General features: G+C 41.2%; 2 protein-coding genes across 8 annotated transcripts in view; both read left to right on the top strand.

Annotated features, from left to right (window-relative positions):
- Positions 1-5327, top strand: part of LOC110495681 (guanine nucleotide exchange factor DBS) — a 67334-nt gene extending 62007 nt beyond the window's left edge. For 3 of the 7 annotated variants that reach the window (XM_036952034.1, XM_036952036.1, XM_036952040.1), the window contains 6 exons: positions 176-268; positions 755-829; positions 1854-1934; positions 2706-2815; positions 2945-3170; positions 3367-5327. In XM_036952034.1, the coding sequence (XP_036807929.1) occupies positions 176-268; positions 755-829; positions 1854-1934; positions 2706-2815; positions 2945-3170; positions 3367-3446 (665 nt within the window). In that variant the 3' untranslated portion in view covers positions 3447-5327. The remainder of the gene's footprint in view (positions 1-175; positions 269-754; positions 830-1853; positions 1935-2705; positions 2816-2944; positions 3171-3366) is intronic. The other 4 variants (XM_036952035.1, XM_036952037.1, XM_036952038.1 and 1 more) reach the window with 4 other exon arrangements.
- A 657-nt stretch (positions 5328-5984) lies between these two features.
- The window catches only part of LOC110495677 (calcium-binding protein 39-like), a 21049-nt gene continuing 11182 nt past the window's right edge, over positions 5985-15851 (top strand). Inside the window, exon 1 of the mRNA XM_021571047.2 lies at positions 5985-6214. The gene's annotated coding sequence lies outside the window, so the exon portion shown is untranslated. The remainder of the gene's footprint in view (positions 6215-15851) is intronic.

Genomic DNA, 15851 nt, shown 5'->3' with positions numbered 1-15851 from the left:
CTTCTGTTGCCGTTTTAGTGACCCCCCTCGTCTGGTTAGGTACCCAAGCCGTCCTTGAATCTTTTCCTCCTTCCTTGTTCCTCCTTTAATCTGAGCTTTCTTTCTCTTCTTTTCCTCTTCAAACCACTTTACTCTGTCTCTCCTTCCTGTCCCTCTTTCTCTACCATGGTTGTAGAGGAGACAGTCACCAGTCCCACCACTGACAGGGCATCAGTGGCTAAAAAGCGTTTTACCCTTCAAGGCTTCAGCAATCTGAAGAGTCAGAAAGGTAACACTAGTGTCCTGGAGGCATCCCCCATGTTGTCGTCATCATATATGGCAAAGATATGTTCTCCATTTTGAGGTCAACCCCAAGCTCTCTTAACCTACCCCCCTAATATAATTTTAGACAGGACACATCCTTTCCAGTAGTCGACTGCATCAGGGCTTTTGAAGACTGATATTTTGGCTTGCTTTCCTTTGCAGAATTTCTGCACCCTGCTGGTAAAAGTCTAACATTACCAATGGTATTCTCTCAACCAGGTATACTACAGTGTAGTTTGCGGTTACTACCTCAAATATTAGAATTAGTGTCTGTTTTAGTAGGCCTGTCCCCCAGCCTCATTATTTAGATGTCTCCAATAGTATTAGCAAGTAGCTAATTATTCTAGTCAGTTTCAGGAAGCTCTTCCCTCTCTCACGGCTGTTTTTCTATTGCCCTCTTTATCATTTCTCTCTGTTTCCTTCTCTTCTGTCTCTCTTCTTCGGCCAACAGGATCCCCCCATAGCCCTGACCATAAAGCCAAATGCCACGAGATTAAGAGTGACCCAACTCCCTTTGGGTATAAAGGTATTCTGTCTAGTCCATGTCATACCTGTGTTTGACTCTGTAGTGTAGTCATCCATCCTGACCCTCCCTCACTGTAGTCATCCATCCTGACCCTCCCTCACTGTAGTCATCCATCCTGAACCTGCCTCACTGTAGTCATCCATCCTGACCCTCCCTCACTGTAGACATCCATCCTGACCCTGCCTCACTGTAGTCATCCATCCATCCTGACCCTCCCTCACTGTAGTCATCCATCCATCCTGACCCTCCCTCACTGTAGTCATCCATCCATCCTGACCCTGCCTCACTGTAGTCATCCATCCTGACCCTCCCTCACTGTAGACATCCATCCTGACCCTCCCTCACTGTAGACATCCATCCTGACCCTCCCTCACTGTAGTCATCCATCCATCCTGACCCTCCCTCACTGTAGTCATCCATCCATCCTGACCCTCCCTCACTGTAGTCATCCATCCATTCTGACCCTCCCTCACTGTAGTTATCCAGCCATCCTGACCCTCCCTCACTGTAGTCATCCATCCTGACCCTCCCTCACTGTTGTCATCCACCTATCCTGACCCTCCCTCACTGTTGTCATCCATCCATCCTGACCCTCCCTCACTGTAGTCATCTCAGCACCATGTCAACTCCCCATCATCCCAAAATATATCTCTGTGTAACCATCATGCAAGCAGAGTAAACTGGGGAGGGAATGAATTGTGGTAGATCAATGTAAGACATTCAGCCACGCTGAGTGCATTGGTACTGTCTAGCTAAAGACACTGGACTGACGAGGGACTGCAACATGGAGATGACCCACATAAGATCATTCAAATTTGACGATCGTTGACACAGAAGATGCATACAACAATATCTTGATTTAAACAAGTGAAAAATCTATGAAAGCCTTGTTGGCCTCAAAGGCCTTTGTAAGACAGTTTGATGGATGAGTCAACCTACACCTGTGTACTTCAAAGCCACCTGAGTGTCAGACACAGTGTTCATCTGGACGACGTTGCTGACTGCTACTGCTTCTTCTCCTCAGAGCCTGGTCAGACTCCTCACATCACTCTGAGCAGGGCCAAGTGGCTCAGCACCTCTAGTCTCTTACAGGCCAAAAGGAGAGGTAGTGTGACAATATGCCTGGGAGGAACACGCTGCTGCACTGTGTGGTTGGCCTGGACCCTGCTCTTCTTCTTCCACATACAGAATGCCCCCCCCCCCACAACACATAGTCACAAATCACTAGCTTGTTCCACAATCACAAACAAATCTTCTCTCTGAGATTTGCTGTTGAATATCTGTGTGATATTCACAGCCGGGAAATACTGATTTGGGTTGTTTGTTTGCTGGAAGGGCAAACTGTGTGTCTCTCTCTGTAGCATGTGTTGTCGTGTTGGTTGCTGTGTGTCTGTGTTTCTGACGGATCACAATGCATTGATCTAGGTCTCACTGGATGCTAGGACTCCACGTCTGTTCTTCTTGGTTATTCAATCATGTTCTTTGGGTTCTAATCTGGTACTTGTGGTTCTGTTTGAGGATTTACAGTGTACTCTGTCAATGGATGTGTTTGCATAAAGTTCTCACCAGCTATCAATGTACAGATCACCTTGTCTTGTGTATGATTGTGTTAGTGTCCACCCTTCCTTTCCTCTTGAGTTTCACTCCCTTTCTCTAGTTTGACAAACTATCCTTCGTGTTGGGATCAAACATTCCATGACAATAACGTTCTCTAAATTGCAATCTATCTTGGAATGTCTTGGAATTTCTGGTGCCACTGCTAAATCTTAATCTAGATATCAAATCGAGTTTGCTGAATTCTATTACTCTCCTTCTCTCTTTCCTACTATCCTTCTCTCTTTCCTACTCTCCTTCTCTCTTTCCCTCCTCCCCCTAGGTTGGAACAAGGCCTCTTTCTCAATGGACGTGCCAGAAGTGCATGATGGGTACTCCAGCGCCGAGGACCCCATGAACTCTGACCTTGAGGATGAGGGAGGCAGGAAGCTGGTGAGTCATGGTCGCCAACATGTATACAACATGTTATGAAAGTTACTTGTTATTCCCTAGCAACACACATGGTAACATGACACACTGGACGCAAACATATGAACTTTGCCCTTTACCCTGTGACCCAAGGCTGTCGGCGACAGGTTCACAGTGGTGGCGGACTATGAGAAGGAGAAAGGAGGGCCTCAGGACCTGTCAGTGAAGAGTGGAGACATGGTGCAGCTCATTAAAGAGGGAGGTGACGGACAGTGGTTTGTTAGAAACTTGGGGAGCAACAAAGATGGCTGGGTAGCAGCAGCCAACCTTCTCACCCTCATCACAGAGTCCAAGTCCTCGCAGTCCCTCTGCAGCTCAGGTACACTGGCTCCATCTGTCTGTCTGCCTCTTTCTCTTCAGTCTCTCTCTCTCGGTTTGTGCAAGAGGGAACTGTATCTTGCAACCCAAATAGCTATTTTGAAAAGTGACAGGAGTGTGTCTGTATTTTAGTTTGTTTTAGAAGTATCTGTGGACTCTAATGGAAACTAACTTGTGTGTGTTTTGTTGTGTTACAGAGGGCAGTGTAACTGGCAACCTCAACACCTCCTCCAGCTGCAGTGAAACCTACACAAGTTTCTCTGACATCAAGCCCTAAAGTCCCGCCCCCTCTAAGCCCTGAGACACAGCTACAGCGCCACCCAGTGGTTGGCTGTTCAAACGACACGTGCACTTTTCCCCTCTACTACTGTTCAAATCAAATCAAATTGTATTTATCACATGTGCCGAATACAACTGGTGTAGCCTTTTACAGTGAAATTCTTGCACACGTTAGTTTTCATTACAGTCCATAGATACTTCACTCTCATACTGAAGTGGAGGCTGCCTGGAATGTAGCAGAAAGCAGTCTAATAGCTGCTTATCTGTCAATGTGAAGGGAAGGTAATGAAGGACTGCTTTCCTCTGGACATACTCTACTCTCAGGGATAAGAGGTAGTGTCCTAGTCTTTTACTGTGATTGAGGGCTAGCACACATTGAGAACAGGAAGTTCAGGCCTCTCCCCTACCTGTTTGACAGAGATGAACAAGGAAGGACACACCCACTCCATTCACACACACAGGCAGGCTTTGTTAGCCTAGCGCGGTACCGCTCCTCCCACTCCAACAAGGTGACAGTGATATGGAGCCAGGAGCTCCTCTACTGAACTCAACACTTCAACAGACAAACAAACAGACGCCTCAGTCTCTCTTCTGAGTACTCTGGTAACCAGTTGTGTCATAATGTTTCTCTGTGTCAGGCAGTCAACCTCCTCAGTATGTCCTCAGTCCTCTCCTGAGTGACTTTAAAAATAAGATGAGGATGGATTTATATTTCATATGTTTCTGCTGGATCCCCCAAGACAAACTAAACTGTAAAAGTGTTGAGACAATCACATTCTAGCAAGAATGCAAATTAGAATGGAATTGTCATGAAATACTTTTTGAGTTTGGTCAACTGTGTATATCTATGGCTTTGTCCAGAGGCCCTCCAGTACATTTCCAGTCCCTCTCCCTCCCTGTTTCTCCTTCCTCCACCTGTGCTGTCTGGGCTATTAGTGAACTCTTGGCTTTGTTCCCAGTGATCTGAGAGAGCTGGGCTTTAAACTACCAGGTGTTCCTTTAGGCAGGGGCGATATTACAGGACGGTCAGATATCATAGATACTTCAACAATAACAGTGCTCAGGATGTTCTTCTGAATCATTTTCTCTTGGCTCAAAGTCCAATCCTATACACTACACAGAAATCCCCTGAAGATTGAGATTCCGGTAAAGAGATTCATGTCAGGTCGATTGATGTTGAAATAACTGTGTACTGTACCAGAGAGTATAAACTTAAAAGGAATTATTTGTATGCGTTAATCAATTTGTATAAGTTCATTTATTTGAGAAAGATGTGTACCGATATAATTATCCTATACCTCGTATTTTTCATTGAATATGTGTATGTTGTGTATGAAAACCATGGATATGTTTTCGTGGGCCTAAGTATATCAAAGATATTTTATTAATTGGTTGGCGGGGCATGTTTCCATGGTAATTTCTTAAAACTCCTGAGACGACATATATTAATAGAAATATCATTTTCCTCATTTGAGAATGCAGTCTGTACACTGAAAACCGAAGATGGAATATAACTATAACGTCGTGTGCTGAAAGTTCAACTCGGAATGATGGTTGTCTCAAATTTCAGCACGCACAATAAAAGGTTTTAAACTGTTCTGGTTATAACCGTTTTAGTTATAACTGTTTTTATAACTTATTGTTCTACTGTATATCTTTTTCGATTTGCACCCAGTGAGATTACAATGTTGTTACTGTGTGTCACATTGTTATGCAGCACATTGCCGCATTATTTTGTTCTTTATTTTCCTACGGTAACAAGTATTGATACAGATCTTATATAATTAATGATATGCATTCATATCTGTGTATATGTGTAAATATGTATCTCTGTGTATTATTAAAGCCGCTGAATAAAGACAAACATTCTTTGCTTTAATCCAATGACTTTGTTTTTCTCATTATAAAACCATCAGGTATCATTAAATGATGTAGCCAATCATTGCTCACTGTGTGGTCGTTTAGTTTGTTTTAAATAATTTAACGTTGCAACTACTGTCTTATTTTAATGTCGATTTTCACACTCACAGCCTAGACATGTTTGAAAATCTATACATTTGAAATGGTTAATTTTCAATATTTTTGTGATTTTGACATAACACAACATAAAAACAGTACAGTATATGAATGGAAAACACCACGCACAACTCAAGTTAGGCTCCTACCAAAAATATTTTATGAAATATTTTATTGAGTGTATATTACTAGAAAATATTATTATTCACCTCTAGTTTCTAAGCGTGATTTCCAGCGTTCACGGAGGTTTGGTGAATACTGTTTTGTGAGCTGTAACTGATTGCAATAGGGCCATCTTGTTTCACCGGTTTAAGGGTCAAATTGACTTTTTCCCATTTATAAATAATTTGTACACAAAAAACACAGCCATAATCAAAAAAATTGTTCGAGCATGTTTTTCTGGAGCATAGCTGCTATCCATGAAATCTAAAAATAATAATATTGTGATCCGGATATGAAAATCCCTCAACGTCACAGGGGAAAGGACCAATGGGCTGGTAGATAAATATTCAGTGTGCGCCGCCTATCCCGGGACTGTGGCTCATAACGAATCAGACCAAATGGAATTCTGCACTGCCTTCTTAAAAGATTCCGTACATTTTAATTCGCACATACACATATTCCTCTGACGTTTTGCCCAGCATACAACACACCGCTGGCGTGACCAGAAAAAGCTGCTCGGTTACATTGAGAATCGAGACAGCAGCAAAGACATCCGAGAGAAAAAAATACAAAATAGACTCTTGCACCGTAAGTATCCGTAATTTATTAGATCCTTACGAGATTGTTCAAATGTTTGAAATTGATGCTGCCCTTAACATTGTATTCAATCGATTCAAGTTTGAAACAATCTTGCTACTTTAATTAAATGCAGCCATTGCCAATCTGTTTAGCTGCTTTTCTGTAAAACCATTAGCTAAACGGTCCGATTTATGCATTTGACATCCATTCTTTAAAGGGAGTTTAAAACCCCAAACGGGTGTATCCCATAGTTGACATATTCGCACATGTCTTATTTGTTTTATTTCTGCGTGTCTACATTAATCTACATGTCCTGTGACGCCTTCATCCGGGAACGCTCTTCCCTAAACTTGTTTGGTGGTCCTTTAACACACAGGACAAGTAGAGTGCGTAAGCGTAATGTCACGCATCGAATGTGTCAAGTCTGGCTTTGTTTGTACAGGGTTTGTTTTGCTTTAGCGCTAGCAGAGCTTTGCTTTCCGTGCAGTAGGATAGGAACACCAATGGCCGGAGAGAGGCCGTCGCATAGGCTGCTATTCTGTCTCGCCAGCTGTCATTCTCTATTAGGCCTACAGTAACAACTTCATCGAAATGTTCGTCTTGTATATAATTACTTAATTTAAAGACATTGGACCGTGACCTAACATGTTACATTTTTAGTTTGGCTCCTTGTTTTGTTATTATTCATTAATTTATGTATTTATCCAGCCAGACTAGTTTGGTGTTCTCCAGCTTTAATGCATAATTATTTGTGCCTACATATTTTTAAATCAGACAGTCCGTGTCATTAGACAGGATGTGTGATGTAAATGTATGTTATGAAAGTGTCAGATTGGCTACCAACATTCACAATCTTAGACCAGTCATGAACTGTCACCCAGACTGCACCTCACATAGGATAGATTGTGTCTCACCATTTTTTTAAAGAGTACCCTATGACATCTCTGACAAGCTGCATAGGCTTATGTCATCAGTGATGTAGTCAGTGCAGGGACTGTCATGATGCTCAGTGCCACTTTGGGTAACTCTAGGCCTTATGGGAGTTTTATTTCAGCAGCAGCGCCATGTACTGTGTGTTGGCTCTAACCACAGATCTAGGACCAGATTACCCTACCCCCAATCATAGCCTTCGCCATTAGGGGTTGGAAAATATCTGACCCTCTATCTGTGGTTAGGGGTGATTAGAGGCCAGAATGATGATGGTGGGTTGATGATAAAGATAACAGGCAAAATGGCTGCAGAACATCTCCTGAAATAGAACAACCCATTGGAGTGTCCTATCAGTCTTTGTTTTGTCTGGGTTCTGTTTGCATTCAGTCTGAGAGCTCTGAGTTGTTCCGTCTGTATTCTTTCTACCTCGCGTCTGTGATGAGGTTGTGTGTGTTTGTTCATGGAGCTCTGGGACTGGACTCCATCTTGACTGATGGAGATGGAATCATGTCAGGCCCTGTGAAGGGCAGTACCTCTCCCCTCTCCTGCTTCAGTCCCTCTCTCCTACTACCGTAACCATTCTCATGATTTAAAAATGACTCCCTATAGCTTGTTTAGCAAAAAAATCGATGCATTCGCAACCATGGCGCAAAACAGGCGGGGTTGGCTTAGAATCAATGGATCGATGACATGTAAACGTATTTTTATTGTCACATGCTTAGTAAAGAACAGGTGTAGACTAACATGAAATGCTTATGGGGCCTTCCCAACAATGCAGAATACAATAAAGTAGAAAAAATTGTGACACAAGGAATAAATCCACAATGAGCCGTAATGGCTTGGCTCTAAACATGGGGTACCAGTACCGAGCCGATGTGCAGGGGTACGAGGTAATCGAGGTAGATATGTACTTATAGTTAGGGGTAAAGTGACTTGTTAACAGGATAGATGATATGTGATGAGTGTGTGTGTGTGTGATGACAGTGTGCCTGTGAGTGTGTGTATGTGTTGGAGTGTCTGTGTGGGTAGTGTGTATGCATAGTCAAAAAGAGTTAGGTTAGTTAGTGCATTGTTTGCGTGACATTGTCAGCTATCTGGCTGTATATCAACTATTTTCCAGTTTCACATCTAATCAACCAATGCTAGATATTTGGTGAGATGAGGTTAATGTAATATGCTATGTAATACCAGGGTATTGTTAGATGAGGTTAATGTAATATGCTATGTAATACCAGGGTATTGTTAGATGAGGTTAATGTAATATGCTATGTAATATCAGGGTATTGTTAGATGAGGTTAATGTAATATGCTATGTAATACCAGGGTGTCGGTTAGATGAGGTTAATGTAATATGCTATGTAATACCAGGGTGTCGGTTAGATGAGGTTAATGTAATATGCTATGTAATACCAGGGTATTGTTAGATGAGGTTAATGTAATATGCTATGTAATACCAGGGTATTGTTAGATGAGGTTAATGTAATATGCTATGTGATACCAGGGTGTCGGTTAGATGAGGTTAATGTAATATGCTATGTAATACCAGGGTGTCGTTTAGATGAGGTTAATGTAATATGCTATGTGATACCAGGGTGTCGGTTAGATGAGGTTAATGTAATATGCTATGTGATACCAGGGTGTCGGTTAGATGAGGTTAATGTAATATGCTATGTGATACCAGGGTGTCGGTTAGATGAGGTTAATGTAATATGCTATGTGATACCAGGGTGTCGGTTAGATGAGGTTAGTTTATTTAATATGCCTATTGTAATACCAGGGTGTCGGTTAGATGAGGTTAATGTAATATGCTATGTGATACCAGGGTGTCGGTTAGATGAGGTTAATGTAATATGCTATGTGATACCAGGGTGTCGGTTAGATGAGGTTAATGTAATATGCTATGTAATACCAGGGTGTCGTTTAGATGAGGTTAATGTAATATGCTATGTGATACCAGGGTGTCGGTTAGATGAGGTTAATGTAATATGCTATGTGATACCAGGGTGTCGGTTAGATGAGGTTAATGTAATATGCTATGTGATACCAGGGTGTCGGTTAGATGAGGTTAATGTAATATGCTATGTGATACCAGGGTGTCGGTTAGATGAGGTTAATGTAATATGCTATGTGATACCAGGGTGTCGGTTCGATGAGGTTAATGTAATATGCTATGTGATACCAGGGTGTCGGTTCGATGAGGTTAATGTAATATGCTATGTGATACCAGGGTGTCGGTTAGATGAGGTTAATGTAATATGCTATGTGATACCAGGGTGTCGGTTAGATGAGGTTAGTTTATTTAATATGCCTATTGTAATACCAGGGTGTCGGTTAGATGAGGTTAATGTAATATGCTATGTGATACCAGGGTGTCGGTTACATGAGGTTAATGTAATATGCTATGTGATACCAGGGTGTCGGTTCGATGAGGTTAATGTAATATGCTATGTGATACCAGGGTGTCGGTTAGATGAGGTTAATGTAATATGCTATGTGATACCAGGGTGTCGGTTAGATGAGGTTAATGTAATATACTATGTGATACCAGGGTGTCGGTTCGATGAGGTTAATGTAATATGCTATGTGATACCAGGGTGTCGTTTAGATGAGGTTAATGTAATATGCTATGTGATACCAGGGTGTCGGTTAGATGAGGTTAATGTAATATGCTATGTGATACCAGGGTGTCGGTTAGATGAGGTTAATGTAATATGCTATGTGATACCAGGGTGTCGTTTAGATGAGGTTAATGTAATATGCTATGTAATACCAGGGTGTCGGTTAGATGAGGTTAATGTAATATACTATGTGATACCAGGGTGTCGGTTAGATGAGGTTAATGTAATATGCTATGTGATACCAGGGTGTCGGTTAGATGAGGTTAATGTAATATACTATGTGATACCAGGGTGTCGGTTAGATGAGGTTAATGTAATATGCTATGTGATACCAGGGTGTCGGTTAGATCAATCAATCAATCAATCAAATTTATTTTATATAGCCCTTCGTACATCAGCTGATATCTCAAAGTGCTGTACAGAAACCCAGCCTAAAACCCCAAACAGCAAGCAATGCAGGTGAAGAAGCACGGTGGCTAGGAAAAACTCCCTAGAAAGGCCAAAACCTAGGAAGAAACCTAGAGAGGAACCAGGCTATGTGGGGTGGCCAGTCCTCTAGATGAGGTTAATGTAATATGCTATGTGATACCAGGGTGTCGGTTAGATGAGGTTAATGTAATATGCTATGTGATACCAGGGTGTCGTTTAAATGGGGTTAATGTAATATGCTATGTGATACCAGGGTGTCGTTTAGATGGGGTTAATGTAATATGCTATGTGATACCAGGGTGTCGTTTAGATGAGGTTAATGTAATATGCTATGTGATACCAGGGTGTCGTTTAGATGGGGTTAATGTAATATGCTATGTGATACCAGGGTGTCGTTTAGATGAGGTTAATGTAATATGCTATGTGATACCAGGGTGTCGGTTAGATGAGGTTAATGTAATATGCCATGTGATACCAGGGTGTCGTTTAGATGAGGTTAATGTAATATGCTATGTAATACCAGGGTGTCGGTTAGATGAGGTTAATGTAATATACTATGTGATACCAGGGTGTCGGTTAGATGAGGTTAATGTAATATGCTATGTGATACCAGGGTGTCGGTTAGATGAGGTTAATGTAATATACTATGTGATACCAGGGTGTCGGTTAGATGAGGTTAATGTAATATGCTATGTGATACCAGGGTGTCGGTTAGATCAATCAATCAATCAATCAAATTTATTTTATATAGCCCTTCGTACATCAGCTGATATCTCAAAGTGCTGTACAGAAACCCAGCCTAAAACCCCAAACAGCAAGCAATGCAGGTGAAGAAGCACGGTGGCTAGGAAAAACTCCCTAGAAAGGCCAAAACCTAGGAAGAAACCTAGAGAGGAACCAGGCTATGTGGGGTGGCCAGTCCTCTAGATGAGGTTAATGTAATATGCTATGTGATACCAGGGTGTCGGTTAGATGAGGTTAATGTAATATGCTATGTGATACCAGGGTGTCGTTTAGATGGGGTTAATGTAATATGCTATGTGATACCAGGGTGTCGTTTAGATGGGGTTAATGTAATATGCTATGTGATACCAGGGTGTCGTTTAGATGGGGTTAATGTAATATGCTATGTGATACCAGGGTGTCGTTTAGATGAGGTTAATGTAATATGCTATGTGATACCAGGGTGTCGTTTAGATGGGGTTAATGTAATATGCTATGTGATACCAGGGTGTCGTTTAGATGAGGTTAATGTAATATGCTATGTGATACCAGGGTGTCGGTTAGATGAGGTTAATGTAATATGCCATGTGATACCAGGGTGTCGTTTAGATGGGGTTAATGTAATATGCTATGTGATACCAGGATGTCGTTTAGATGAGGTTAATGTAATATGCTATGTGATACCAGGGTGTCGGTTAGATGAGGTTAATGTAATATGCTATGTGATACCAGGGTGTCGGTTAGATGAGGTTAATGTAATATGCTATGTGATACCAGGGTGTCGGTTAGATGAGGTTAATGTAATATGCCATGTGATACCAGGGTGTCGTTTAGATGGGGTTAATGTAATATGCTATGTGATACCAGGGTGTCGTTTAGATGAGGTTAATGTAATATGCTATGTGATACCAGGGTGTCGGTTAGATGAGGTTAATGTAATATGCTATGTGATACCAGGGTGTCGGTTAGATGAGGTTAATGTAATATGCTATGTGATACCAGGGTGTCGGTTAGATGAGGTTAATGTAATATGCTATGTGATACCAGGGTGTCGGTTAGATGAGGTTAATGTAATATGCTATGTGATACCAGGGTGTCGTTTAGATGAGGTTAATGTAATATGCTATGTGATACCAGGGTGTCGGTTAGATGAGGTTAATGTAATATGCTATGTGATACCAGGGTGTCGTTTAGATGGGGTTATTGTAATATGCTATGTGATACCAGGGTGTCGTTTAGATGAGGTTAATGTAATATGCTATGTGATACCAGGGTGTCGGTTAGATGAGGTTAGTTTATTTAATATGCCTATTGTAATACCAGGGTGTCGTTTAGATGAGGTTAATGTAATATGCTATGTGATACCAGGGTGTCGGTTAGATGAGGTTAATGTAATATGCTATGTGATACCAGGGTGTCGTTTAGATGGGGTTAATGTAATATGCTATGTGATACCAGGGTGTCGGTTAGATGAGGTTAATGTAATATGCTATGTGATACCAGGGTGTCGGTTAGATCAATCAATCAATCAATCAAATTTATTTTATATAGCCCTTCGTACATCAGCTGATATCTCAAAGTGCTGTACAGAAACCCAGCCTAAAACCCCAAACAGCAAGCAATGCAGGTGAAGAAGCACGGTGGCTAGGAAAAACTCCCTAGAAAGGCCAAAACCTAGGAAGAAACCTAGAGAGGAACCAGGCTATGTGGGGTGGCCAGTCCTCTAGATGAGGTTAATGTAATATGCTATGTGATACCAGGGTGTCGGTTAGATGAGGTTAATGTAATATGCTATGTGATACCAGGGTGTCGGTTAGATGAGGTTAATGTAATATGCTATGTGATACCAGGGTGTCGTTTAGATGAGGTTAATGTAATATGCTATGTGATACCAGGGTGTCGTTTAGATGGGGTTAATGTAATATGCTATGTGATACCAGGGTGTCGTTTAGATGAGGTTAATGTAATATACTATGTGATACCAGGGTGTCGTTTAGATGAGCTTAATGTAATATGCTATGTGATACCAGGGTGTCGTTTAGATGAGGTTAATGTAATATGCTATGTGATACCAGGGTGTCGTTTAGATGGGGTTAATGTAATATGCTATGTGATACCAGGGTGTCGTTTAGATGAGGTTAATGTAATATGCTATGTGATACCAGGGTGTCGTTTAGATGGGGTTAATGTAATATGCTATGTGATACCAGGGTGTCGGTTAGATGAGGTTAATGTAATATGCTATGTGATACCAGGGTGTCGGTTAGATGAGGTTAATGTAATATGCCATGTGATACCAGGGTGTCGTTTAGATGGGGTTAATGTTAAATGCTATGTGATACCAGGGTGTCGTTTAGATGAGGTTAATGTAATATGCTATGTGATACCAGGGTGTCGGTTAGATGAGGTTAATGTAATATGCTATGTGATACCAGGGTGTCGGTTAGATGAGGTTAATGTAATATGCTATGTGATACCAGGGTGTCGGTTAGATGAGGTTAATGTAATATGCCATGTGATACCAGGGTGTCGTTTAGATGGGGTTAATGTAATATGCTATGTGATACCAGGGTGTCGTTTAGATGAGGTTAATGTAATATGCTATGTGATACCAGGGTGTCGGTTCGATGAGGTTAATGTAATATGCTATGTGATACCAGGGTGTCGGTTAGATGAGGTTAATGTAATATGCTATGTGATACCAGGGTGTCGGTTAGATGAGGTTAATGTAATATGCTATGTGATACCAGGGTGTCGGTTAGATGAGGTTAATGTAATATGCTATGTGATACCAGGGTGTCGTTTAGATGAGGTTAATGTAATATGCTATGTGATACCAGGGTGTCGGTTAGATGAGGTTAATGTAATATGCTATGTGATACCAGGGTGTCGTTTAGATGGGGTTAATGTAATATGCTATGTGATACCAAGGTGTCGTTTAGATGAGGTTAATGTAATATGCTATGTGATACCAGGGTGTCGGTTAGATGAGGTTAATGTAATATGCTATGTGATACCAGGGTGTCGTTTAGATGGGGTTAATGTAATATGCTATGTGATACCAGGGTGTCGTTTAGATGAGGTTAATGTAATATGCTATGTGATACCAGGGTGTCGGTTAGATGAGGTTAGTTTATTTAATATGCCTATTGTAATACCAGGGTGTCGGTTAGATGAGGTTAATGTAATATGCTATGTAATACCAGGGTGCCGGTTATATGAGGTTAGTTTATTTAATATGCCTATTGTAATACCAGGGTGTCGGTTAGATGAGGTTAATGTAATATGCTATGTGATACCAGGGTGTCGGTTAGATGAGGTTAATGTAATATGCTATGTAATACCAGGGTGTCGGTTAGATGAGGTTAATGTAATATGCTATGTGATACCAGGGTGTCGGTTAGATGAGGTTAATGTAATATGCTATGTAATACCAGGGTGTCGGTTAGATGAGGTTAATGTAATATGCTATGTGATACCAGGGTATTGGTTATATGAGGTAAGTTTATTCAATTGTAATACCAGGGTGTCGGTTAGCGCTGGGCGATATGGCTAAAAATCCATATCTAGCTAAATTCATTGAATTATCACGATAACAATACATTTAACGCTACGTTTATAGCATTTAATGTGTACCACAGTTATTATTTTTTATTACCCTTAACTACTACAACTACTTTGAATGTTATAGCTATCACTTGTCCCATAAACAATATCCCATATTAGCAAACTTATTTAATGTCATAATTCCCATTTCTCTAGTAGGACCCTATAGGTTATTTATGTAATGACCGATATCAGCTAAATGTTCACAATAAGTGGTCAGTGTCGATCATTTTCAGTTTATCGTCCCAGCTCTAGTGTTAGTACAGGATCACAACCTTGCTGTTCTAGGCCCATGACAAGAAATATAACCACTCCCTTTAGGAAAGGCTAAAAGCATTCCTCCTTATTTTTTTAATTGCATTTTTTTAACCATTATTTAACCATTATTTAACTAGGCGAGTCAGTTAAGAACAATTTCTTATTTACAATGACAGCCTACCAAAAGGCAAAAGGCCTCCTGCGGGGACGGGGGCTGGAATTAAAAATAAATAAAATATAAATATAGGACAAAACACACATCACGACGAGAGAGACAACACAACACTACATAAAGACAGACCTAAAGACAACAACATAGCAAGGCAGCAACACATGACAACACAGTAGCAACACAAAACATGGTACAAACATTATTGGGCACAGACAACAGCACAAAGGTCAGGAAGGTAGAGACAACAGTACATCACTCAAAACAGCCACAAGTGTCAGTAAGAGTGTCCATGATTGAGTCTTTAAATGAAGAGATTGAGATAAAACTGTCCAGTTTGAGTGTTTGTTGCAGCTGGTTCCAGTCGCTAGCTGCAGCGAACTGAAAAGAGGAGCGACCCAGGGAAGTGTGTGCTGTGGTGACCTTTAACAGAATGTGACTGGCAGAACGGGTGTTGTATGTGGAGGATGAGGGCTGCAGTAGATATCTCAGATAGGGGGGAGTGAGGCTTAAGAGGGTTTTATAAATAAGCATCAACCAGTGGGTCTTGCGACGGGTATACAGAGATGACCAGTTTACAGAGGAGTATAGAGTGCAGTGATATAAGGAGCGTTGGTGGCAAATTTGATGGCCGAATGGTAAAGAACATCTATCCGCTCGAGAGCACCCTTACCTGCCAATCTATAAATTACATCTCCGTAATCTATCATGAGGGAAATCAATATTAATATATGCCATTTTAACAGATTCTTTTATCCAAAGCAACTTAGTCATGTGTGCATATATTTTACGTATGGGTGGTCCCGGGAATCGAACCCACTACCCTGGCGTCACAAGCACCATGCTCTAAAAAGGATCACATATACTGTAGATTGTATACATAGGATATTTCTGTTACCCAACTCTGTCCTTC

Source organism: Oncorhynchus mykiss, chromosome 18, assembly GCF_013265735.2.
Source record: "Oncorhynchus mykiss isolate Arlee chromosome 18, USDA_OmykA_1.1, whole genome shotgun sequence".
NCBI lineage: Eukaryota > Metazoa > Chordata > Actinopteri > Salmoniformes > Salmonidae > Oncorhynchus > Oncorhynchus mykiss.
Note: the sequence above shows the minus strand (reverse complement) of the source record. Positions and strands in the feature narration are given on the sequence as shown.